Below are 25,310 nucleotides of genomic sequence, written 5' to 3' on the forward strand. Positions count from 1 at the left end.
AAAAAAAAAAAAACAAAAAAAAAAAAAAATTGCACCTGCAACATTTCTGGTAACAGTGCACCACAGGACAGTGTGCTATAACACAGGTGTGTTGGCATTCCATTTAAAATGAATGGCACCTCAACATGTGCATGGTGCACTAACCCCACAGTGGTGTGAACAAAGCCTTAGCCAACGTTTAAAACTAAGCATCTTGACAAGATTAGAAACCACAAAATATCTGCCAATACCTTTTTAGGCCTTGTTTTTATCAGCGCATTAAAGTGATGCCCACTAACTCATTGTGGCCTGGTTCACACCTGGGCGTTTTACAGCGCGATCCTACGCACTGTAAAACGCACATGTGAAAACCAGTGACTGCCTATAGGTATGGTTCCCACCTGGGCGTTTCACAGCGTGTAGGAACGCGCTGCAAAACGCCCAAAGAAGTACAGGAGCTTCTTTGGGGCGTATTTGCTGCGCATATCCACTGGGGTACAGCCAGGTAGCCCTCGGAAACGCGCGTTTGTCTGCGAACCACGGTAAAAACGCGCGGCACGAAACGCACATATTCGATACACCTAGGTGTGAACCCAGCCTGTGCGCACGCTATTGCGTTGCCGCTCATTTTGAATGGTACCCCAATGCACCTCTTTTGAGCTGAGGGTGCTGCCCCCAAAAGCATATTGTAGGACAACTGGCAGCCCCTTTAAGCTGCACAGCAGAACATTCCTTCTGCCACAGATTGTTTCTCCCTCTCTGCTGGAGATATACAATAAAAGAGAGGAGAAATGTTCCCCAACACAGGAGTGGCGGAAATTTTAGTAGAGCTAAAGCATGAGGACTTTGCAGGTTTGGGGTCCCTGGCACACACCGCAGAATCTCTTATCGCTGCATCTCAGTCTCTGGCAGGCACAGCAGGGATCCTACCCCTAGCAACAGCAAAGGAAGATTGCAATTGGCTGCCGGACTGAGACCCCACCCACTGGTTGGAATTGCTACAGGAGAGAAAGCCACAGGGAGGCCAGAAGAAGGATTTTCTGAGCTGCTGGACAGTGCACCAGGAGCCCAGAGAAACATTTTGCTAGGTTATGCTACATGCCAAGAGCTGTGTGGGCTGGGAACAAAGACTAAGTGCGGAGTATGAGGGGAGTGCGATTTAGGAGAGCGGTTGCCGTGTCAGGAAGGGATACCTTGAGCACACTGCTGTGCCTGCAGGAGAGAGGGAGAAGGAGAGAAGTACCGGGGACTAAGGGCTGTGCTGTCCACAGACTGGCTGTAGAGGCAGGGCCACAAGAGGAGAATCTTCATGGAGATGCAGGCTTCAGTGATGGGCCCAAAGCCTGGTGGGCTGTCTTTTGCCTACCTTCATTCAAAAGCTGTGACCTAGCTCCAATCCATATCCATCCTAAACATAGGAGGGGCCACCTAGGAATGAACTGCTTCTGGGAGAACAGTATTGGAGCACCAGTGTGGAGAGAAGCCTATTGACCACACCGGTGTGTTTGTTTGGCTGATGCTGCCACTACCTCTGCCTGCAGTGGAACTGGGCTGTGCCTAGTTACCCTGGGATTACAAATACTCACTCCCTGAGAGTGAGCACTTCCATTAGTAACCCAAAGGCCCCAAGGCCAGCAGACTTGTCTCACTGGCCAGTGGCTAAGTTCAGGCATTTCTGCAATAGGTGGGCTATACTGCTGCTGGTACCATTATTTACACTGCCTATTTGAGATTACTATAGCACTGGTTTACAGTGTCAGGGTAGTTACTAGTGCAACAGATATGTGAGCATCGTTCCCTTACACTGTCCTATTGTGTCGTGACCCAGTTATTTCACAAGCGGCCATGGGGGGGACGACATTTCCTTGGCGATTACGTCAAAAGGAAAACCGTATTTGTGTCCCAACTTTCCTTTCCAGGCATTTGCCCGTTTAATAAAGCCCATTCAACTGTTTCTGGTGTTTCAGTGTTTGTCAGGTCCAGGTACCGTGCGAGATGTCACTGGGGGGCGGCAGAAGGACCCAAACAAAACCAGCGTCTCCTCCAGGGGTAGTGCTACCTTAGGAGTCGTTGGGTTTTTGTTCAAGTCCTCCAGTGGAAGAAGACACACCCTAATTTTACAGTTGTTATATCTTAGTATGTCAAGTTACATTTAACCCTTTCACAAAAAAAAACCATTTAGTCAAAATCATAAGATCACTATAGGGAAGCTCAGCTAAATAATTAAAGTGACCCCAAAATAACCACCCCAGAGTATACCTGCTAATATTATGAATGTCATCACATCCACATTGTTGTATAAAGAATTTCTCCTAATGCCAGAACTGTGAGCATGACAGCACTTCCAGCTCATATTCAGTGCCACAGAGTTGGTAGAAGCAGACTCAAATCTCATTCATTGAATTTCTCAAAATTCAGCAGTAATATATGTACTTAGTAGCACCACAGCAGGGGAGAATAAATCTCAATTTACAGATCGATGTCCACCATCTACACCAATGGTGGTCAACATGGTGAATTTAGCAGGTCGCAATACCTGTACACCTCTGTGCATGTGTTGTGGCGCCAATCATTATAAATGACACCTCTACTCACGCTTTCAGTAGTGGACAATACAACTGCACTGCAGCTTGCACATGCTGAGCGTTGCTGTGTGCTGCATCAATTAAATGTCATGTCTGTTTTTCAATGTTTAAAGATGTGTCAAAGGTGCTTACACAGTGCTCGGTAGCAGGAACAGATTGAATCAGCTCCTAGGCTTAGTATTGGACTGCAGCTGTCACTGACAGCCAGCGGCTCCAACGCTAAACCCAGTCAAAGCTACTGTCAGGCATCAAGTCTACACTATAAAAACAGAGAATATTCTTGACTTTATATTATGACCACAACTTCTACAGAAACAAACCTGGGAAGCCGAAGCACCTGGTTGGAGGTATTCACTAGGACTCACTGCAGCTGTTGCCGTCATGCTGACCTAAAAGAAGAATTGCTTACTGAATTACAAGAAAATAAAAATCTTCACAAGGGTTATTAAAAATATAAGAATACAAAAAAAATCCGAACATAACAAACAAAAGGATCAGTTTAAAAAAACATTTTTCCATTACGTGCATGTACACAGAGGCAGCTTCATAATTATCAACCCATTTGGGAGATCTCTTCTTACTTTCCGTCTATGTGACAGACAGAAGATGAAGTGACATGCAATCCCTATTGTGACACACAGGTGGCAGCAAAAAACATACTTTTAGTATAGCAGGAAAGATCAGCATTGTATTGCAGTCTCCACAAGGCAGAATTCCTTTCATTTCCTGTACAGGTGACAAATGTGCCGCAGCAAGGGAAATCGTGGACATCTGATCTGACAGGAAAACCTCAAAAGGGACACAGCAATACAATACTGACAGTTCTAACCCTTCTCCGCTTTATCTAAAACAATAAAAAGGTTCCATTCTCCTCCAAAACGCTCAGGTAGTTAAAAGATTATCTAAAGCCAAAACGTTTTTAGTTTTGGATAGAATGGGAAAGTGTTAGAGCCCGTCCGGTTTTTAATGCTACCTGTGTACCCACTAGGGAGATTTACTTTCTTGATTAGTCCTGACAACCACGGTTACTGGGACTGAAAGTGAGGGGAATCAACCAATGGAGACACTTGCACTAGAAGGGGATGCCCCTACTTTGTAGAGATTTCCACTCATTTCCTGTGGTGGGACACAGAGAGCAAAAAACAAACAAAAACAAAAAATCTAAGGAAGTTTTACCATTCACTACACTAGCCCACAATAAAAAAGGTTTGAGGTCTACTTTAACTCTAAAAGCATCTACCAAAAACTGAAGGTTTGCATTGTGCACATGCCCTGAGACATTGTTAAAACCTTGGGGGGAATTTATCAAAACTGGAGCAGACAAAACCTGGAGCAAATTTGCACTGCAGCCAATCTCTCTCTCTCTCTCTCTCTCTAAACTGAAGAGATGCTCTTCCAGTTTCACACTAGATGAATTAAAAGGAGAACTATGGGGTCAGTGTTTTTCCCCATAGTTCTCCTTGGGGTAACGGGAGGACACAAACTAGCGTCCTCCCGTTACCCCTAAGCTCAGTATATACTGAGAAGCCGCACCTTGAGCGGATCCCGACGTAGCTGACGGGATCCACCCATCTGGGTGAGTGACAGCTGGCTCTGCCTATCTAGAGGCAGAGCCAGCTGTACCCGCCCCCTCCCCCGTCCGTTCCGCCAGTCAGCGCTGGCAGATCGGAGCGGGGAGAGGGGAATCCAGCCCCTCCCCCCTGTCACGGCAGAGAGCCGTGACAGGATCGAGAGGTGAGGGAACCCGGTATGTGTTCTCTCACCTCCCGATCTACTGAGCCGACCTGTGACAGTCTCATTGTCACAGGTCGGCTTAGAACTATGAGGTGAGTGGAAAGCACTCATCTCATAGTTCTCCTTTAAAGATCACATATAACGTCGTAATACTCACAATGGCCACCATTCAGAAACCAAATACATGTGAAGATTTTCTTGGGACATTTACCTTTGCTGTATTTTCAAGAGGCAGGTAAGTAAATACAATCTTTCTGTAGGCTCATCTCATCGTCCTCATCCTCTTCACAAGATCATCTTACAAAGTAAATCTGTGCATGTCCAATCAAGATAAGAAGTTAGAACCCAGAGATTTTGTTAATGTCTGTAAAAAAACACATGAGGATGTATAAAAGCATCTAATAAATGGAAAGGTTGTGACGTTCTAGAGAGCTGCACTGCATAACTACATTTAATACATGGTGACGGATTCCCACAGTACCATGGGTTATCTAAAGAAAGTGAACAGTAATGGTTGTACAGTGTTCTCCCTGGCGGTTAACTGATCACCTGGCTGTTCTTTGTCATAGAACATTTGTCTCTTGCAAGGACCTTGGATGAAGCAGTTCAGAGAAAGGTGGAATGAGTGGAAGGAGTGACAACTTTGACATCCACTTGCATGAAAATTTTAGACTGAGCTACTGAGCTCCGCAAACAACCAGCTTTTTTCAACAACGGGTTGAAAGCACAATAACACAGCAAATCTTTTTCAGTTCCACTTACTGAACACAAACATCATAGTGACCAGGACAGGGTTTAACCCCTTCATGACTGAGCTTGTTTTTGGTTTCTGTTCGTAAATGACTGACACACTTTTGACATTTTTGCTGTGTGATTCTTCCACGTCAGTAATATACTTTCTTACAAAGTGCACCCACACATATTATATATTGTTTTTTAGAGGATAGATAGGGCTACATATTTATATCACATATGTGTGTCTAACGCCTCACTTAGGACAAATACAAATTAAAAAAAGAGGAATAAACGTAAAAAAAAACTTTTTTCCCCAGTTTTGATTTGTAGTATTTTTTTTTAACAAAACCAGCACAGCTAAAAAAAAATGCAATACATACATTCATTTATTTGTCCCTTATTTTTAATTTTTTTACACTTTTCACTATTTTTTTTAATTTATTTACACTTTTCACTTTTTTTATACTGACAAATTGTATTTATTTAATTATATCAGGCAGTCATTGTGAATTAATCTCACTATTACTGCTTGATAAATTAATACATTTTTTTTTATTATCAGGCTGCTTCAAACTTCAGAACAGCCGATAATAAGTTAGTGACACTGATCCTGCAGCAGTTCAGGATTCAGCTGTCAGTGAATGTTTCAGAAAACTTAAACATTCTACTTTCATAGATACATTATGTGTCTAATACATAACATTTTGTATCTATTCTTGAAAGTCAAAAGATATTAAAAAAAAAGCCAGTATAGCTTGAGAGAGATATCTCTCGATCTATACGAGCTGTCAGAATGCCGGCAAAAGCCGACATGTGTGTCTGCTTTGCTGTGACTCTCAGACACCCGATATTAAGCTATCGGGTGTCTGAAAAAGGTTAACCCTTTCAGTAATGGATCTCTAGATAGTTAAGACATCTATTACTGAAAGGTAACCGCTGATTCTCAGCGGTTAGCAGCCTTCTAGTGCAGCAAATAACGAGTCATTTGGTCCCTTTGTGGCTGGACGTACAGTGTACGTCTCCCGTCATGAAGGGGTTAAAAAAAAAAAAAAGAAGGTTGGAGGTCAAACATCACTGGTACCTGGAACCACTGAAATCCTACAAATGTTTACATGTAAAGAAGTTCACATTGCTCAGCTACAGTTTGAGTTTACGTCAATAGATGGCTAGGTAATTGAAGTTCTTCAACCACTTTTATTTATTGCTGCCTGTACTCCCACTAGGAAGATGTCCTACACTTTCTGTATGATTACGCTGTAATGTAGAGTTTATAAAATAAAGAATTCATGAGTTATAGAGTTTCATCACAGTAACATCAGCAGACATGTATGCAAAAATATGTTACTGTAACCTTACCATGCAGTGGTAAACAGCAACAAATACTCTCAGGTCAGATCATTCTTTATGACTAACCATACACGGAGCTAAACAAGAAAACACTCAATTCCTCCATCCACACTAAACAGCTAAGGGCTCACTCACACTAGATGCAGTGCATTTCGGCCCAATTTTGGCCGGAACGCACTGCCTCACATTGCGGCCGGCTCACTTTAGTGGGGTAGGAGGGGGCGTTGCGGGCCAAAGAGTACCTGTCACTGCCAATATGCCATCACATGGGGGGCTTGTAAGTGCACAGTAATTTTTAGGCCTAAAATGTGGATTATATCATGTATGCAAAAAAACAACAAAGCCCTTAGCAGCAAAAGGGTCCCTATGGGGTTAAAGCACATCAGCTTGGACATTTTATGGCAGAAGCAATTGGAAGGGGATGCCTACAAACCTGGGACTGTCCCTTGAAATTAGACACAGGTGCATACTAAGTTTTCAGAAGCTGTAGCTTTGTCATAGCCAGCCACTCTACTGTAAACTCCAGGACGGCCCCTTTGTGTGTTACCTGTCTTGTTTCGGTCTGGCTCGCTGCACCCTGGTGGAGTGTCAGCTCTTGGACCCAAGCTGTTTACTCACAGACTCTGCTCTCCTTGGAGTGTCAATACCTGGAACATCCAGTTTACAGCGGTCCCGCCCACTCCCCGGAAGCACCCAAAGTCTGTCCCACCCTAACTCCGCTAACGCAGAGTTTTAGAACCAGCCAGCCCTTCCACGTCGGTACCGGAAGCTGGGCACCTTACCTGGCTGCTTACGACGACAGTAATTCGTACCGAGCCCGTTCCGAAACTCGAACGGAAGAAGCCAGGCCGGACCCAACCATTCAGTCTCTTCTCTCAGCGGAATGACATGCGCACCGACCAATAAACAACAGGATACACGAAGATAGACATGCTACGGAACCAATCAACGCAAACAATGCTGTGTTCTGCTCTGATGGGCATGACTTGCAACCAATCGAAAATAGGCTCTTTAACGTCACGTGCAAAGGGCGTGAATTGGGAATTAGTAAACTGCGAAGTTGCGGAGATTAACGGAGGGTATATGGGTTAATGACGCCATATTTAAAATGTTCTGCTAGCGATGGAAGGTTTCAATAAATCCTGTTAACGTAAAACAACAACATTTATGTGGTTACGGTGGCTGATTGGCTATAAATGTGTGGGCGTGACAGGATAAACTAAAAAGGAACTGGGAGGCGAGTAGGCTTGTCAGTCAACACACTCTATTAACCAATCACATTCTTGCCCCGCCTGTATATTGTGTTCACTAGAGGTCAAACTAATTGTGGTGCTTGTGTCTCCACTAAAGACGAGCCAAGCAGGGTACACCCAGCGAACATTTTGTTTGAAAAAAAAATGTATTTTGGAACGTTCGTTTGATCTTCTAATAGTTAATGGGGTTAAATCGATGATTTATTTTGACCATAGTGACAATAAAAAAATGGATCAGAAGGGAAATGTTTTTGTTTTAACAGTGAATGTGGCCTTTATTCTACAAACTAATTTCAAAATCGTCTACCCCAACACTGCAAGGGTTAAAGGAGAATTATGGGGTGAATGAAAAACACTCATCCCCATAATTCAAGCCGCCCTGTGACACAGGAGCTGTGATAGGTCGGCTCTATTGATTGGAAAGTCAGCGAGCACATACCGCCAATCGCTGACTTCCCATCCTTTCCCTGCAAAGAGCGGTGACGGATTCCCCCCTCTCTGTTTCTCCAGCCCTGACTAGAGGAATGGACGGGGAGGGGGCAGGCATAGCTGGCTCTGCTCTTAGAGAGGCAGGGCCAGCTGTCAATCAGCTAGCGGAGTGGATCTCGACAGTATTGTCGGGATTCTGCATGGCTCTGAGTCTGCGCTCTCAGCATATAGGGGCAATAGCCCGCTATATACTGAGTCTTAGGGCTCATTCACACGAGAATCGGCCACCACGTACAGCTCCGTGCAGGGCCGCATCGGGCAGCTCTGGGAAGTACAGGTGCTGCGTGTAGAGTTGCCACCTTTTCTTCAAGCGAAACCCGAACACTCTAGCGATGTGTAGACATTTTTTTGGAGTCGCGGCTTATTCATATGTAAATAGTGCCACCCATTAATATGTAAATATCACAGTTGAGGCAATTTTTAGTGGGGGACCAGTAGCCCCTATATTAATTTTCATTGCCCCTGTCTGCCTGACATCATGTGTCCGGGTTTCTGCTGCCATGAAACCCGGACACAGCATTCAAAACCCGAACTGTCAGGGTGAATCCTGGACAGGTGGCAACCCTAGCTGCGTGTGATTAGTACGCAGCCCTTGTCCTTCTCTATGGGACTACGTGGCTGTACGCCCCGCCCTACGCTCACCTGCCCTGCACGGATTTTTAAAAGCTAGTGCATCTGTAGTTCACATTCAGGATATTGTTTTATTTAGGAAAATAAAGGATGTAGTATTTCTTTCTAAGCAATGTCTTAAACTGTGATTAACACAAATTGTTACATTTGCATGACTCATCTTGCCCGGCAAGCAATATAATGTCTTTGGTGTCATTACCTATGTCATGCACTACAACTCCCACTTCGCTATAAATTATACACATTTTAATTTACAGACTCACTAAGCTACGGGTTCCACGTGACCCATGCTTCGCATTGCTCAATCAGCCTCTCCCTACCTCGTCTAAAACTTTAAACAAATTGATATTGTTTATTTTTTAGCTGCAGAAATTACCATTGCTAACGTTTGGAAGTCGCCCAGGGTCCCTCTTTTATTTTTTAAAACTAAGGTCTCATGGATTATGATTCATGAAAAGCTTCATAGTATAGCGCAAGATAAGAGATCTCAATTCGAAGCAGTTTGGGAACCATGGATGTCGTATCAGGGTATAACTGACTCTCCTTTGTGAAGCATGAGTGTGTAGTGGGGAGGCAGAATGCATCCTCGGGGGCCTTTCTTTTTGCTCTTTCTCTTTTCTTTTTTTTTTTTTACCTTAACCTTTTCTTTATGATCTCTTGGTTTATTTTAGCCCTTCCCTGCTGCATTTTTGTATACATCCTGATGGATCTTATCCTTTAGTCTGGATCTCATGATATTTTCTTTTCTTTACTGATGTTCAATTTTATTAGCAACAATATGTTCTGATTTTGTTGGATTGACTTAAGACAATGTGTCTTGGGAGTGGTAATGGCAGGGAGTGGATTGATAATATTGAAGATATATTGTATTGTTTCTTATTTGTATTTAGTAAATCTTTGTTTTTCACTTTTGAAATTCTTAATAAAAATATTGAAAGTAAAATCATACACATGCTGAGGCAAGTGCCATCTGTACAATGCACGAACAAGGGGACCACCATTACTGTCCGAGACTATGCTTGGTCTAACTAATATCTATGAGGGCTGAGGTGAAATACATTTGGCCATCCCCACGGCTCCAAAGTTTATATTGCCCTGTCATCCTTGAGAACAGCATATGACAGTGTGCGTCCATCACCAGAAACCAGAAAACAGTCTTTAAAAGGAAATCCTCAGGATTTCAGGTCTTCCAATATGAATGATCTTATTGCTGGGTGTACTGGGTTCCTTCATTCTTCACTGCTTGGGGAGGTGCAGGAGTTGGAGAATACCTATGCCATGAAGTGGCTGCAATGAGGCCTATAAAGGAACTGCACTTGGCCCATTGTGGGGGAATGCCTTTCCTGGCGGGGGTAATGTCTTCGCCAAGGTGACTCTTTTGGGTATTTTTAGAATCAACATTGGTTTCTTTCCCTTGTGCCTTCATATGTAACTAGGTATGTAACTAGGTAAGGTAGGAAATTGAATAGGAAGATATAAAAACACAGCAGGAAAAGTATAAATCTGGGCTCTCCTAACAATGTTGATAGCTTTTAGGAAAAGAAAAGCTGAATTTTTCAGGTGCACCAGGACCTGTGAGAATATGATCCAGCAACAAAGCTCTTCTCCAATAATCTGGGGATACTAAACCGTGTAATAAAGTTCTTTTTTTGGATTTTCTTTTTTTTCTCTGGTTCTTTTCTTGAGGATATGGATGGTTTTTTTTAAAATCCAAGGAAATGGATGTGACTCTGAGGTATGCCTGGGATTCCTGCGTGAGAAAATTGAAGTGGTCCCCAATCTTGAGAAATGGCTTTCCCAACTGAAAGCATATTTTGTAGCAGGTATTCCCAGAGCCACTATCGATTCTCCTTAGGCATTATTGCAGGTGCAATATGTATGGTCTGTATGTCTGTATGGTTGCATGGCTTTCAGCTCAACATAACTCGGAAGGATCTTTGTAATAAAACTTGGCAAGGGGACCGTTCATGAAGAATCCATATCTACTGGGCTCCTTTGTCAGGTGTCCTGTGAACTCCCCTAGTTTAAAGCCTAAGATCACCAAATATCCAATGGATGGGTGATGGTATAGGAGGATTGCGGGCAAGACAAGTCTTGATCCTGCACCAGGCTGATCACCATTTTGTCCTGCAGTTCACCTTTTATCTTACCTGCTCAATCTCCTCTTGCCAATTATTTGATTTCCTCATTGTCTTACCACACAGTGGTCTTGCTTACTCCTTATTGCCCCATCCCACTCATGATCTGCTTCTACTGCCTCCCCTCTTTCCTGTTCTGCCATGCTCTTGTCCTTGCCCTCTGGGAGATATGATCATCCAACCCCTGTTCTACACATCTTTGTCCCATCTTTCTTCCCTCATATCCACTTCCTGTCCATCTTTTGCCCCTTATGTACTCTTGGTCAAAATCACTTGAGATGCCCCAGTATGTACTAAAGATCTCTTACCTGACCCTCTACTTGACTTCAATCCACATTCCCACTGTGTTCATCTTCTATCTCTCTTCTATACCTGTACTCACTGTGCTTCTCCCCCAGGAGGTTCTGTTGCATTCTCAGCCCTACTCCATCTTAGCCCGTTTTCCTATCCCATCATCAACTCGTACCCTCCTAGAATCAACTCAAATAGTCTTCAAATAAATTGCAGTACATATTTGTGTTTATGCACTAAATCTAACTTCAAACGGCCCCACAGCAATTCCACCTAAATTATTAATCATTATTCCATGCAACCCCACTCTGCACCCTGTGTTGGATGTCTAGATACTGTATTTCACACTCTTCCACTTGGTCAATTGTGTGTTTTTTTAGTTTACACTGCTCCACGCTGTATACGGTAACGTACAGTCAATACTCCTTATCTCTTCACACTTGAATACTACACATCACCCCGCAGATTGTGCTGTACAATCTACACAATGCTGTTCGTTGTATACTCCCTTCAGTTATATTCTGTATATTCTGTTTTACCTTCCTCATATAGTTGCACTCTGTACACTTTGCTGAACATTCTATACTCCTCATTAATTTACTCTGAATACTGTGCTGTACATTCCACCACATCAGTGCTTAATCATAAGCATCAAGGCACTCCAGATCATGCTTTCTTCTGCCAATGATTTTAAAGTGACACTAAACTCAGGAGGTAAATCTTAAAAATACATTCACGTACCTTGACTAGTAACAAGCCCTTGCGGGAAGCGAGTTTGGAACAGTGGCTACTTTACAACACACGCAGGAACCATGAGGAAGAAAAGTAGCCACCCTCCAGAAGGAAGGACAGTGTCAGCATGAATTCAGATATGATTTGAGGATCTACAGCTAAGTGATAAACAAATAGGTTACATACATTCGTAATAGGGATGCACCGATACCACTTTTTTAAGACCGAGTACGAGTACCGATACTTTTGATCAAGTACTCGCAGATACCAATTACCGATACTTTTTCTTAAAGGGACAGGTCAAATTTTTTCTAAAGCAATACAAACTAATGCTTTAAGTTCACTTTCTTAATATTATGATTCATGAGCTGACGAGGGAGCATGACGCCGGCTTCCCGGCCAATCAGAATGCAGAGCGCTGCGTCATTACACGCTACCCGGCTTCCTGATTGGCTGGGAAGTCGGCTCCATGCTCTCTCATCACAAGTGACGAGAAAGCATTGAGCTGTTTCCTGGCCAATCAGGAAACCGGGTAGCGTGTAATGATGCGCTGCCCGGCTTCCTTATACAGGAAGTACTCGTGCTAGGTATCGGAGCATTTGGGCGAGTACGAGTACTCACCCAAATACTTGGTATCGGCACCGATACTGATACTAGTATCGGTGCATCCCTAGATTTTAGGGAGGACCCCTTAAAATTCCTACCAAACCTAAAGGGCCTGATATGAATTGCTGGGGAACCGCACGCTGTTTTTTAAAATTATTATTATATGGGGTCCCCCCAACATTCCTACAAGATCTAAAGGGTCTGGTATGAATTGGGGGGGGGACACCCCACGCTTCTTTTTTCAATTTATTATTATTATTTCTGTGAACAGTTAAACACTTTAGTGTATTCTGTGACCGCTTTAAGATTCTTTACATTGGGGATGGAAGTGTCCTCAAAGAAGCAAAAGCTGTTACAAATTTTTTGCCATAGAAATGTGGGCCAGTGGCGTCACAAGGGGGGTGCGGCCAGCACCCGGGTGACACCATTGCAGGGGTGACACCAAAATGATTGACAGTCATTTTGGTGTCATCCCCTCCAAAAAGTCGGGCACTCGGTCATGGACCAAGAGTCCGACCGTGTCAGGAGAGAGGAGGGGACCCGGCAACATGCCTCATCCCGCCGGATAAACGTCCCCTCCTCTCTCTGCCGGGGGTCCATCACCAAGATGGCCGTCGGCAGGCATCAATAAGATGGCCGCGCATGTGCGATGATGACACGATCTGGAGACCGGGTGACACCCAACCTCGGGACACCACTGATGTGGGCTACCCCTCACTAATGTTGCATCAATTTTAAAGCTGAACTCTGGGCTGGAGAAAAATGTAGTGAGCTGAATGAGAGAAATCTATTGTGTGTATGGCTAGATTTGGGATTGGTGAGCTGCAATATATAACATTTTTGTTCTTGGGTTTCGATTCACATAAAGGGTCCATTCACACCACATGCATTGGTGCTGCGCTGGCCGTTGTTTCCAGCTATGTTGTGGTGGGAATGCGGTTTGCCTAGTGGCAGCACCGGCCCTGACTACATTTATCTGTTTTCTTTCTACTACAGCACTATGGGGCTTTTAAGCCATCTGTATTTAGTGTGTGTGTGTGTGTGTGTGTGTGTATGTGTGTATGTGTGTGTGTGTGTGTGGGAGGCACATTGCACAGGTCACTCGTTATTTTTTTTAAAAAGGACAGTAGTTGAGCTGCGAAAAAGTCTGCTTAGAGACAGAGTTGCTGCAGACCTTTCCCTGCAGTGTGGCTAACCGATCACGGTAGGCAAGCAGGATGGCACAGGCCCGCCCCATCCACCAGGCTGAACAACAGACAGAGATGAGATAGAGCTATGCAAGGGATGGTCATGGAGACAAGATACAAGTAAATGAATCTCTGAGGAATGAGATAATGTCTTACACTTCCCTGGTCCTCTGAGTCATCAGCACTGCTGGACAGAACTTTTTCTATAAGGCTAGGTTAACACCTAGGCAATTGAGCCGATGCGCTGTTTTCACGCGTGGAAAAACAGCAAAAAAGTAGTGCATGCAGCATTTTTTGCAGATCGCCCTGGACCGGAAGGCAGGCACTAATATCGCACTACAGGTGGGGGCGTGGCTACGGTGCCTTTGACTTCAATGCATCGCCACACCTCCTCCCGCCCCAAAACAATGTAAGCCGGCCGGGTTGCATTACAGTGCGTTCCAGGGGCCGAACGTTCTGGAACACACTCTATGGTGCGACTGGGACCTGATGGCTTGTTCACACCATGTCAGAATCATGTTTAGACCAGAACAGTTTGTTCCTGGATCAAAAAAGCATCCCGCTGTATCCCTATGGTATTTCTGGGCTCTGTTCACACCAGCGCAGTCCGTTCCGGACCAGACAATAGAAGTACTGCTTGTCTTATTTCTCTGGTCTGGAATGCAATGGAACACATCATAAATGCGTACAAAGGCATGCAAACGCCCTGGAACACACAGAACCGCAACTGAAAGCCCATTTTAAGCTTAAAAAACCAAACACAGCTCTGGAATATGGCAAAATCGCTGTAAAATCACTGCAAAAATGCAACAAAACGCAATGCACCGCGTTCCAGATCTTCTCCAGTTTTGGTCTGGAAAATGGTGTGAACCTGGCCTCCAGAGGGCTTTGTATTTCCATAGACTTGTATAGAAATGCAAAACGGGCATGAAATAAACAAAAGCCCTTTGACACAGGTGCTTCAAAAAGAACTCTAGTGGGGTACTCCTGCACCCCCTGCCAGATACCCCCGCCGTGTTTCCCGAGCTCCGCTGCCCCTCCTACCCGGGACCCGCATCTCGGGTGTCGGTGGGAAACCGGGGAGCAGTGCGGTGAACGTCTGTTCACCAATCTACTCTCTGTTCTATGAGACCGGGAGCGACGCGTATTGCATCACTTTCGGTCCCTGGGCTATCTTTGCTCGGCTACTGAAGCCTAGCAATAAGCTATTAATGTGCGATCTGCACTTCAATAGCTTATTTAGAGTGTAAAGGTTGTCTTTTGGACCCCCAGAATCCCCCTAAAGAGGACCTGTCACCACCAATATGCTATCACATGGTGGGCTTGTAAGCCCCTCTATGTGATAGCAATTAAAGTTTAAAACAAAAAACAGTTTTAAAAATATGAAATAAATTAAATGTAAAAATAATGTTAAAAATGTTAAAGTCCCTCGCCCCCGTGAGCACGCGCGTCGTCACATAAGCACGCGTCGGGTGTACCTACGTCCGAAAATAACGATTGCGATACACATGTTGGATATCGCAGCACACACCAGAGTGAGAGCAATATTAAAAAAAGCCGCCGCTTGTTTTCTACAAGTGATCTTTTTGCGCATTGAGGAACCTGGCCTGAGGGCAGCAGAGAGAGTAAAAAGTATAGTCATTCCATATTTAAAGCATTATCCAGAGCTGAACAACAGCTGCCCGGAGCATCCAGAAAAGCCCAGAGCTTTGATTCTACCCAGAGGGACAGAAGCCATTCTATGGTTGATTGCAGCCCTCCAGCACCGGAGAACACCCAGAGGCCCCCCCAACTGACCAACAGAGGGAGGAGCTTCCAACATGTAGCATCTGTTTGGATGAAATGCAGGAGGGAGAGCAGAGCAGTCTGCCCTGCTCCCACCACTTCCTCTCTGGCTGCTTTACCAGATGGATGCAACAAAGATCAACCTGTCCACTCTGCTGGACAAGAATCGTTTGGAAACTGCAGGTACGTGTCTTACATCTCTCACTCCCCCCCACTTTTACCATTCATGAGTAAACATGAGTGTTCTTATTAGCTGGTGCAATCATTTCAAACTTATTTTGTTGAGTAAAGTCACCCTTAATAAATGTCATTTCTCTCCTCTCACCTACAGGCCAGGCTGCAAATACCGAATTATGGACTGATAACCATCATTGCCCCTGGCCAATTCTCTGCCATTGGGCCACCACTGTCCGTTCAGTTTATTAATGGAGCACCAACCGTAGACTATACTATGCCTCCACCTACCTAAGCAGAGCATGTGGCAATGTCAATATACAAAGCCACTGACCAGGGCTTGGATAGAAGGTTGTAGTATAGTCATTCCATATTTAAAGCAATATCCAGAGCTGAACAACAGCTGCATCCAGAGAAGCCCAGAGCTTTGATTCTACCCAGAGGGACAGAAGCCATTCTCTGGTTGATCGCAGCCGTCCAGCACCGGAGAACACCCAGAGCCCCTCCCCGACTGACCAACAGAGGGAGGAGCTTCCAACGTGTAGCATCTGTTTGGATGAAATGCAGGAGGGAGAGCAAGTTATATTGCAAATATGTGCAAGTTTATTGAGAATAAAATGATTCAACTTCAATAACAGTATTACAAATATGTTTATTCCATTCCCAAGTTTTACAATATGTTAAAGAGTGAGGGCCTGTTTACAAAAGATGTGTTTGAAATAAAATAAGGGCCGTGCAGACCTGGAAGATCTGGGACGCGCGTCCTGGGACCGTGCGATTGTGCACAATTGCACACAGCGGTTGCTGCATGGCCCATGGGGTTGCATCCGCACGGCAATCGCGGAAAAAAGGTACATGCACATTTCTTTGCGATACGATGCATGGCTGTTTTAGTATTAGGTTGCACAAGTGGAATCGCACCATCAGCCTGGCATGACTGGGGTGCCGTTAGAAAATTATTGCACCACCAGCGCAATCGGCAGTGTTGGGCAACTCTGTGACCGCACGGTTTCGTGCACCATTGCCGCGTGTTCACGGATCGCCCAGTTGTGAACCCTAGCCCAAAAGTTAAATAAAAAAAAAGATATAAAAACACCCAAAACATTTTTTCATTAGTCATTCTTAGTACCCCACCTCGCACATCCCCTTTTTTACCCGAAAATAAGACAGTCTTATATTTTTTTGGGCTCAAAAAAACACACTAGGTCTTATTTTCGGGGTAGGTCTTATTTATTTATTTATTTTTATGTACAACAATCCACACTTATTCATGTAGAAAAGTCTACATGCATTCATGTACAAAAATATGGTGATCAGTAGGGATGCACCGATACCACTTTTTTAAGACCGAGTACGAGTACCGATACTTTTCTTAAAGGGACAGGTCACATTTTTTCTAAGGCAATACAAAATCATGATTTTAGGTCAGTTTCTTAATATTATGAAGAACATGAACATGAAATGAACATGAAATGTGGAAGAGGAAGATGTGGAGATGACACTGTGTGTGAAGGTCCTCAGTCAGAAGCTGGTATGGGAAGAAGAAGCTGTTCACACCTAAATGTTTTTTCAGACTGATCCCCCAGGTGATAGACACACACATACACACACATCAGTGGCCCCATGGCTGTCCCATATCTAAGCTTGTCAGCCCAGTCCTGCCCATGCCTATGATGATAATGAGGGCTACTCTGGGTTCCCAGTCCTGCTCCTCTCTGCAGCCTCCTCTATAGGAATCCTATACATGTCTATGAGCCATGCAATGCTGCTCGGGGCTGCCTGTAGCTGCCAGTCTGCAGTTGAACTACAAGTCCCAGCACAACCATTGAAGCTCCTGCACCCCTTTCCCATGGCTGCAGCCTGACCTCCTGCTGGGGCCCCAATGCATGCTGTGGCTTGTAGTTCCCCGGCTGAACAGGTTGCATTGTCCCCGCTGGCTCCTTTGTTATGGAAGTTTCCCCCGAACACGCCTGGCAGACACTCTCACCTTCATGTAGTTCATGATGGTCTGGACGAGTCCTCCCAGCGTGCTGCAATCCTTCCCCTTGTACGCTTCCACAGCTCCTGTCCTGGGGTTGCCTTCCATCTGCCTGTTGCCGTGACTCGGGTCGGAACATCGGGTCGAGGACTCGTGGACAGTGGTCGCGACGTCAACAATTTTTCACCCCCCGCGCTGCCGCCCCGAGGCCTGGCCTCGTTGGCCTTGTGAGGAATCCGGCCATGGTCGCAGCCTAGTCATATCTGCTCCATTCTGACCTCTTCTCCCGCTGATTGGCCGATTGGATGATGACAGGCTTCCTCATCAGTCACTCCTGACTGGTGAGGAAGCCTGTCAATCATCCAATCGGCCAATCAGCGGGAGAAGAGGTCAGAATGGAGCAGATGACAGAGGAGATCGCAGCCATCTTGCTTCATTGAAGACGCGATGGAGATCCTGTGTGCGGCGGATTCGGGTCCCTGAAGATGGCGGACGCGGCACAGGTACTCGTTTTATGTATCGGAGTATTTGCACGAGTACGAGTACTCATGCAAATACTCGGTATCGCCGCCGATACCGATGCTTGTATCGGTGCATCCCTAATTCTTAATATTTAAGGTTCTTGAACGCATAAAAAACTTGCTGATATCTGGACCTGGCTGTAACAGATTGTTTTCTATGTAAGTGATTAAGGGAGGTATAAGGGGTGTAATTTGTTACATTAGAATGTGCTGATGTGGCATCCCACAACAGCACATTCTAATGTAATAAAATACAAAGACTGACTTTTTAGGCATTCACACGACCATCATGCGAATTAGGTTAAAATAAATGCATTTATTAATACCATCATTTAAAACATAGTTGATACAATCATTAATGCCCACAATCAATTTATTGCCTATATATACATATCATCTCTACAGATTCATAAAAAAAATTAATAACCCAATATCCACTTATATATGAAACTGGTGTAAGTTGATAAAGAGGTATCTGGAGGAATATGATATGCTCAACGCGTTTCATTGTCTCAACCGCTTCCTCAGGAGTAGGGATGAGCCGAACACCCGCGTGTTCGGTTCTAACTCGAACGTTCGAACATGGAAAAAGTTCTAATTCGAACTTTGAACTCAATGCAAGTCTATGGGGATAGAACTCAGAAAATTAAATGTCCCCATTTTGAAGCCTTGTATGCAATTTATTGGCCATAAAAAGTGTATGGGGATCTGGGTACTGCCCTGGGGGACATGTATCAATGAAAAAAACACTTTTAAAAAATACAATTTTTAACCACTTGCAAAAAAACGGACGGGCGACACTAGCGGGCACGCACGGGCAGAAAAGACCCGACCAATGCAAACACCCGTTACCGGGTGTTTCACATATAGACGATCGGCGGCTCCATATACAGCCGATCGTCTATATGTGCTCGTTAGTCAACTGTTTAAAGGAGCAGTGATTTAACATCACTTAAAATGAAACATTAAAAAAACACCGTAAAGTGGCGCATCTGTATGATGTATAGAACCTGCTGAAGCAAAAATTACATTTACATTTATTGCAAAAATTACATTTATATACATTTTATTGATATTTATATAGAACTCTAATAAATACAGAAGTCTGATATATATATAGATCTATATATACACAGAAGTCTATTATAACTCTATAACTCTGATATAACTATCTATAACTCTCTATCAATCTGCTGTAACTAACTATACTTGAACCCTCTCTCTCTCTCTATCTCCTACAACACACTACATAGGGCCGCGGTGTCAGCAGCCTTATATAGTGTGCTGCAGGGACTTAGCTGTGAGACATGATTGGGCAGAGTCATCGTGACTTTGCCCAATCATGGCTCTATATTTGTACTGAGCCCTGATTGGCACAGTCTTGCACCTGACCTACGGTCAGGTGCAAGACTGTAGCCAATTACCGTTTCGGACGGCGCAGTGCATTGTGGGATGGACATCCCGTAATGTTCGGCGTTCAGCGAACACTAGAACAGGCTATGTTCGAGTCGAACCTTTGTTTGACTCGAACATGCAGCAGATCCCTACTCAGGAGCAGAAAGGCAGTAACTGTAAATACATATACATATTACATACATTTTACATTTTTTGCCTCAAAAATGTTTTTTAATGCACAATAGATTCTTACTATACATCATAATCAATTAATACAAATAACATACATATATTTGTTAGGCTTGAGTCGAATACATAACATCCATGTCTAACAGGTTCCCCAAAAGATCGAGTGTTGGTGCCTCAAAACAGGTGGGCGGGCGCCAGGACAAACTTGTTGCAGCCTCCACATATCCTACCAAATATTTAAAAATTTCTAGCATCAATATTTCCATATAAAATATGGTTATGTATCAATAAATGTAATCACCTATCAACATGGAGGCAGATATCCCCCCAAAAAATAAACAACAAGGAACCGGATGGAGTCAGACTGATTGTTTTCTATACACTGGAGTAGCATTCCAGTCAGACAAGACTAAGGTCCTGGTGCTAGAAAGTAGGTGTAAGGTGGGTTCCCTCATGTGGTAGCAGCTTTTTTACATACTCCATCATCCTGGGAATTACATACTTCACATCTGCACTCTGTAGACTGTGTTGTACAATATATACCCCACAGAACACCATTCTGTATGCATGTTGTCCCCCCACCCCCCACAAAAACACCAAATTAAATACATCCAAAGGGCACACTTTTACTAGTATATAAATATATTTTCGTTATCTATGCTATCAGTGTGGCCACAGGGCCCTCAGGTATAGTTCCGTAGTGTCTGTGTCCCGTAGGACCATGCCAATAATGCAGAGTGTCAGTAGGGAGCTATCTGATCATGTTCATGTTACACCCCGAATATGAGTGCAAGGTAAACTTAAACTTTAAAATGGACTGTAGGTGGCGCACATACCCCATAGATGCAGCTCATAATTTATTTGACTATCAAGTTGCAAATTTATGTCAGGGTTTGAGATGGGTAAGTCAGTGACAGGTAGATTAACCCTTTTGCAGCCAGACAAATTTTTCACAACTTTAAATGGCTTAGAAATGTATCCAACGTCTACCCAAACTATATATTTTTTGAAAGTCGAGAACACAGTTCTCGACTTTCAAATGCTGTTAGTCTCAGTTTAGTGAGTTGTACAGTGTTTGAACAAATATTTATAAAATCTATATATTTAATAAAAAGTATACTGCATTTTTTTTGTAGTGCACATATACTGAAATTGGTATTAAAATTTTCAAATAAAGCCCTATTTACACTTTCTGCCTGCGTGAACATGCACAGAATCGCCCAATGTTGCCCAGGTTCATGAAAAGTGCATATCACACTTGCAGTGCCATTATCTGTTAATGTCACTCCAAACATGGCAACTAAGATAAGCAAGCATCTTGGTGTACATTAATGGGTGAAATGTACGGTCAAAAAATGAGTGAAGCTTGTCACTCAAATTGCTGCATGAGCTTTTTTGCCATGTCTGTCGTGTCTAGGACAGCTCGTTGAAATCAATGGGCTGCCCTATGCTGATGCGTGACAAACGTGGCTAAATGCACAAAAATGCACCACATATCCATGACAGTAGCAAGTGTGAATGGGGCCTGAATAAAAACATGAGAGCAAATAAACAATAGGTAGTTGTTTGCAGGGGCACGCTGGTAGGTCACAGGATAACATAGACACCGGCTGTTTATTGACACATAAAACATAGCACAATGCATCAAAAAGCAACGTTTCGGGTGTCTCACGGTATCCTCTTCATCAGGCAAAATGAGTGATGCTGGTAAGTCAAGCTCAAGTATAGGTGGGGCAACCATATTTCCAAAATTCAAAAAGTGCATGTTAGTCATCTAAACACAGTCACTATGTTTCACCAGTCACTCAATAGACTTCCTTATACTAAATAAGTGCTAGGAACAAACCCTGCATTTATAGCCACATGGGTAACTCGGTCACCTTAATCCAGTCATAAACCATTGTGATTGGATTAAAGCGACTCTCATTTAAACCAAGGAAGCCACTTGAATGAGTGGTGATGTCTTCAACATTACAGAACATATCTAGCTGAAGTTGACCAACTACTACTAGTTATATCATAACCTGGATAAATGAAAACCTTCACAGATATACTTACTAAAGAAAAAACTATTTTCAAGCAGCTCGTCTGTCAGCTCAGGTCCTCAGCTCTACAAGACAGAGTAGATTGGAGGTACGGGCCATGGGACAAGTACGTGTTACTACTCTTCTTTTACAGAAAGATTTTATTTTTGTTGGGATAGAGTTGCTTAAGCCCATGATAGTAAGCACTCTTTTCCACAAGGATACATTTGACAATAATCCCATCAGGTATGGCTGCAGAGATAGTGGTCAAAGTATGAGGGAGAATCAAAAAGTAAGACAAACTACATTTAACGGCTTTAATAGAAGTAACTGTGAGCAAGTAAACAAATCACTTTTCCACATAGTCCTTATGCAAGATGATGCACTTGTTGTATCGTTCAACTAGCTTCTGTATTCCTGCAGAGAAGAAGCTTTTCGGCTGCTGCTGAAGCCAAGTATGTACAACTTCCTTTATTTCATCAACTGAGGCGGACCTGCGACCGCGGAGTGCCTCTTTCCTTTTGCTTTCTGGGTCACCTATGTGTCGTCACTGGTGACAATTCTCTCCAGAATACTCCGATCTTCATAATATCTCAAAAACTGGGTCGCAACCTCCACACACTGTTGCATGTACAGAGCAGTAAGCTGTTTGGAAACCCATCGTGCGCTGACTTTAATGTATCCCAAGTCATCATGCACTATGGCAAATGCGGATCCATAGCTCACCAAAGAAAGCGCACTATGGCACATTGTTCTTCGATGGTACAATCTCGCAACGGAGCGTCCATGTTTCTGTCCACGTGACTGCAACTCATCTAAAGTCCGAGCGATTTTCTTGCTCATGGTCGAACTATCCAATTAACTATTTAAATATGCTGCATTACGCAAGATTAATCCTTTAATGTGAGTTACGGCAGAAAAAAACATTTTGTTTCTCATTTCTCTGTGTTTATGGATAACATTTTAGTGCCCTTAATCTTTGTGCAATTGATAAATATTGGCTGCTGGTCAAAATTTTCCAGCCCATATGGCGGATAATTCTAGTGCCAAATATAATTGTTCTCTCTCAATCCACTTACTCTCTGCTGCTAAGGCATGTATCCCAGTGTTCTTAAGGCAGGCCTCTCCTCCTACTTTGCGGCTCTGGTTTTCAAAGATTGATGAAATGTAGCAAATGGAGGAACTTACTTCTGCCATGCGCAATACTGAAGATACGTTTATTTTTATCTGGGGTGCTTGGCTGCACTTGCAGTACTTGGATTCTTACCTTCAGGCTATGTCAACGCAATTTTGGTGTCCGGGCGGCTGGCTCCGGAGGTAATGACTTTTCTATATCTGCTTATATATTTTTTTTCCTTTTTCCCTTTGGGTGGAATCTTCACCCACTCCACTGTTTTGCTTTAATATGGGTGATGTTTTCCCTTTTACCATTTTCTTCCTCCCAATTTTATAATACCAATTTATTATATAAAAATTCACCTTTCTGCCACTTATGAGGTTCATCTCGTCGTGAACTTCTTCTTGCCACGACGTTGCAGAGTGCCGGATGATACTGCTCATTTTACATGTTCTTGCTGATTCTGTTACATATAACCTTGTACTATCTGATAGCATGTGCTTGAACATTTTGTGCTAAACATTTTGTCTTCATGGCTATAATCATTCTTACGACTGAATGTGTTTTCAGTGGTTTCACTTGAATGTTGATTCGGGCGAGAGCCCTCCTATTTGTACATTTTATTTGTAAAAAAAAAAAATTCCATGCCAACCAATATGTTTTGAAACTCCAAAACCTTGTCAACTCATTCACTGTGACTAAGCTAAAGGAAAATTCCCTTGCTAAGTGAACAGCCTATTTGCCTGTAGTCAATTAACCCCAGTTTCTGAGGCTGGGCAGCATTGGCTGGGAAGTTCTAAGGATGGCAGAAGACACAGATCTGCTTAGTGACTTATTTCTAACAGCTGATTGTCATATATACAGGCCACTAACATGGAGGCGCTTGCAACAATCTACCATTCTATTTGAGAGTAGAACATGTCTAATGTGCTGAGTATGCTACCTTGATCTCTTGTGTTTGATAACAAGTAGAGATCTAGAGATGCTAGTCATTATTCCTACTTTATTCACCACCTGGTAAAGTCACAGAAGGCCATGCATCACTGCTAGATGTCACAGGTTTCTGTAACGGCAATGGATTTAATAAATCTAAATAATTTTTTCTGTTGACATAAAGCAGAAATATCTACGTTGGTGAACAGCATAAAGAGCAAAGAAAACATTCAGTTTATCTTTTTGAAGATGATTGAAAACAACACAGCAAGAATGTACATCAAATGGAAAAAAAGAGCCGTTTTTACAGATACAAATCAATAAATTGCTGGCCATGAAGAAATGATACCTTGGTAAATATATTTTTATTTCTTCTATTCACCTGTAGATCTCTGTAGAGGCAGAGAGGAAAATTCAATGTAGCATGGTTTTATTGTACATATTGTAGCCACATTTAAAGTGCAACTGAAGCTAAAACATTATTTTTTTTTAATTTTGTTTTAGTTGTGGATAGTGGAGTGTACAGAAGAGCCCTCGGGCCATGCTAAAAAAATGAAACATAATTCTGTGTTTAAAAGTCAGAATTCTGAGTTTAAAAGTCAGAATTCTGAAATAAAAAAACAGAATTCTGAGTTTGAAAGTCAGAATTCTGACTTTTAAGCTCAGAATTCTGTTTTTAAAATTCTGAGTTTAAAACTCAGAATTCTGACTTTCAAACACAGAATTCTGACTTTTAAACACAGAATTATGTTTCATATTTTTTTCAGCATGGCCCCAGGGCTTTTCCGTAGGGATAGGATTAGAACACATGTCAGGTTTTTCTTGCTGTCTGTGTCCCCATTAGGGAGATTCACCCCCTTTATTTGTCCTGGTGACTGTTATCACTGAAAGTAAAAGAAAATCCAAAATTGTGGAATAGATGGCAAAATCTTCCAATGGGGTCACAAGTTCTGGTGACCCTGCTGACCACCACGGGTTACCCTCTCTTTGGAGGGATTTCCTCTCACTTCCTGTTGTGGCTATCAGACAGAAATTGAAGGGGGATGCCTCCAATGGGACACAGATGTCCAAAAAAGCTGACAGGGGTTAGATCCCTCTCTTACGCTAGTCAAAGCTAAAAAAATTGGCTTAAATTCTGCTTCAACACAAAAGGGTGCTGTTATTTGGCTCACAGGGGTAATAGTTAGCTCATAATAGTTAAGATTCCTATATAAATTAAATAGATTTACGTTGTTGCAACCTACAGAGTCCAACCACAAATGCAGATATTTAATGAAATTGAAACAGCATTCTCTCTGTTTTCTTTTTTTTAAATATAGAAATATAAATAATATAATTTTAGAGAAATGTATTGCCTTTAATCACACAACGGTTTTACCTTATCAGCCAGAAAAGTCTCATCTGAGCCCCTTTTTATTTATTTATTTTTTACTGTGGCCAATCTTTCCGAAATGTATGGCTATATTCTGTTAACTTCCATTCCACTAT

The 25,310-nt window shown here is 43.1% G+C and overlaps 1 protein-coding gene across 4 annotated transcripts in view; it reads right to left on the reverse strand.

The window, feature by feature from the left end:
* SP2 (Sp2 transcription factor) overlaps positions 1 to 7,197 on the reverse strand; it is a 16,054-nt gene extending 8,857 nt beyond the window's left edge. For 3 of the 4 annotated variants that reach the window (XM_018565602.1, XM_018565603.1, XM_018565600.1), the window contains exons 1-3: positions 7,163 to 7,197; positions 4,510 to 4,609; positions 2,885 to 2,953 (exon numbers count right to left, since the gene is read on the reverse strand). In XM_018565602.1, the coding sequence (XP_018421104.1) occupies positions 2,885 to 2,947 (63 nt within the window). In that variant the 5' untranslated portion in view covers positions 2,948 to 2,953; positions 4,510 to 4,609; positions 7,163 to 7,197. Of the gene's footprint in view, positions 1 to 2,884; positions 2,954 to 4,509; positions 4,610 to 6,927; positions 7,092 to 7,162 lie in introns of those variants that run through there. The other variant, XM_018565601.1, reaches the window with a different exon arrangement.
* Positions 7,198 to 25,310: the final 18,113 nt, after the last annotated feature.

This window comes from Nanorana parkeri, unplaced genomic scaffold (assembly GCF_000935625.1).
Source record: "Nanorana parkeri isolate BGI_ZX_2015 unplaced genomic scaffold, ASM93562v1 scaffold864, whole genome shotgun sequence".
NCBI lineage: Eukaryota > Metazoa > Chordata > Amphibia > Anura > Dicroglossidae > Nanorana > Nanorana parkeri.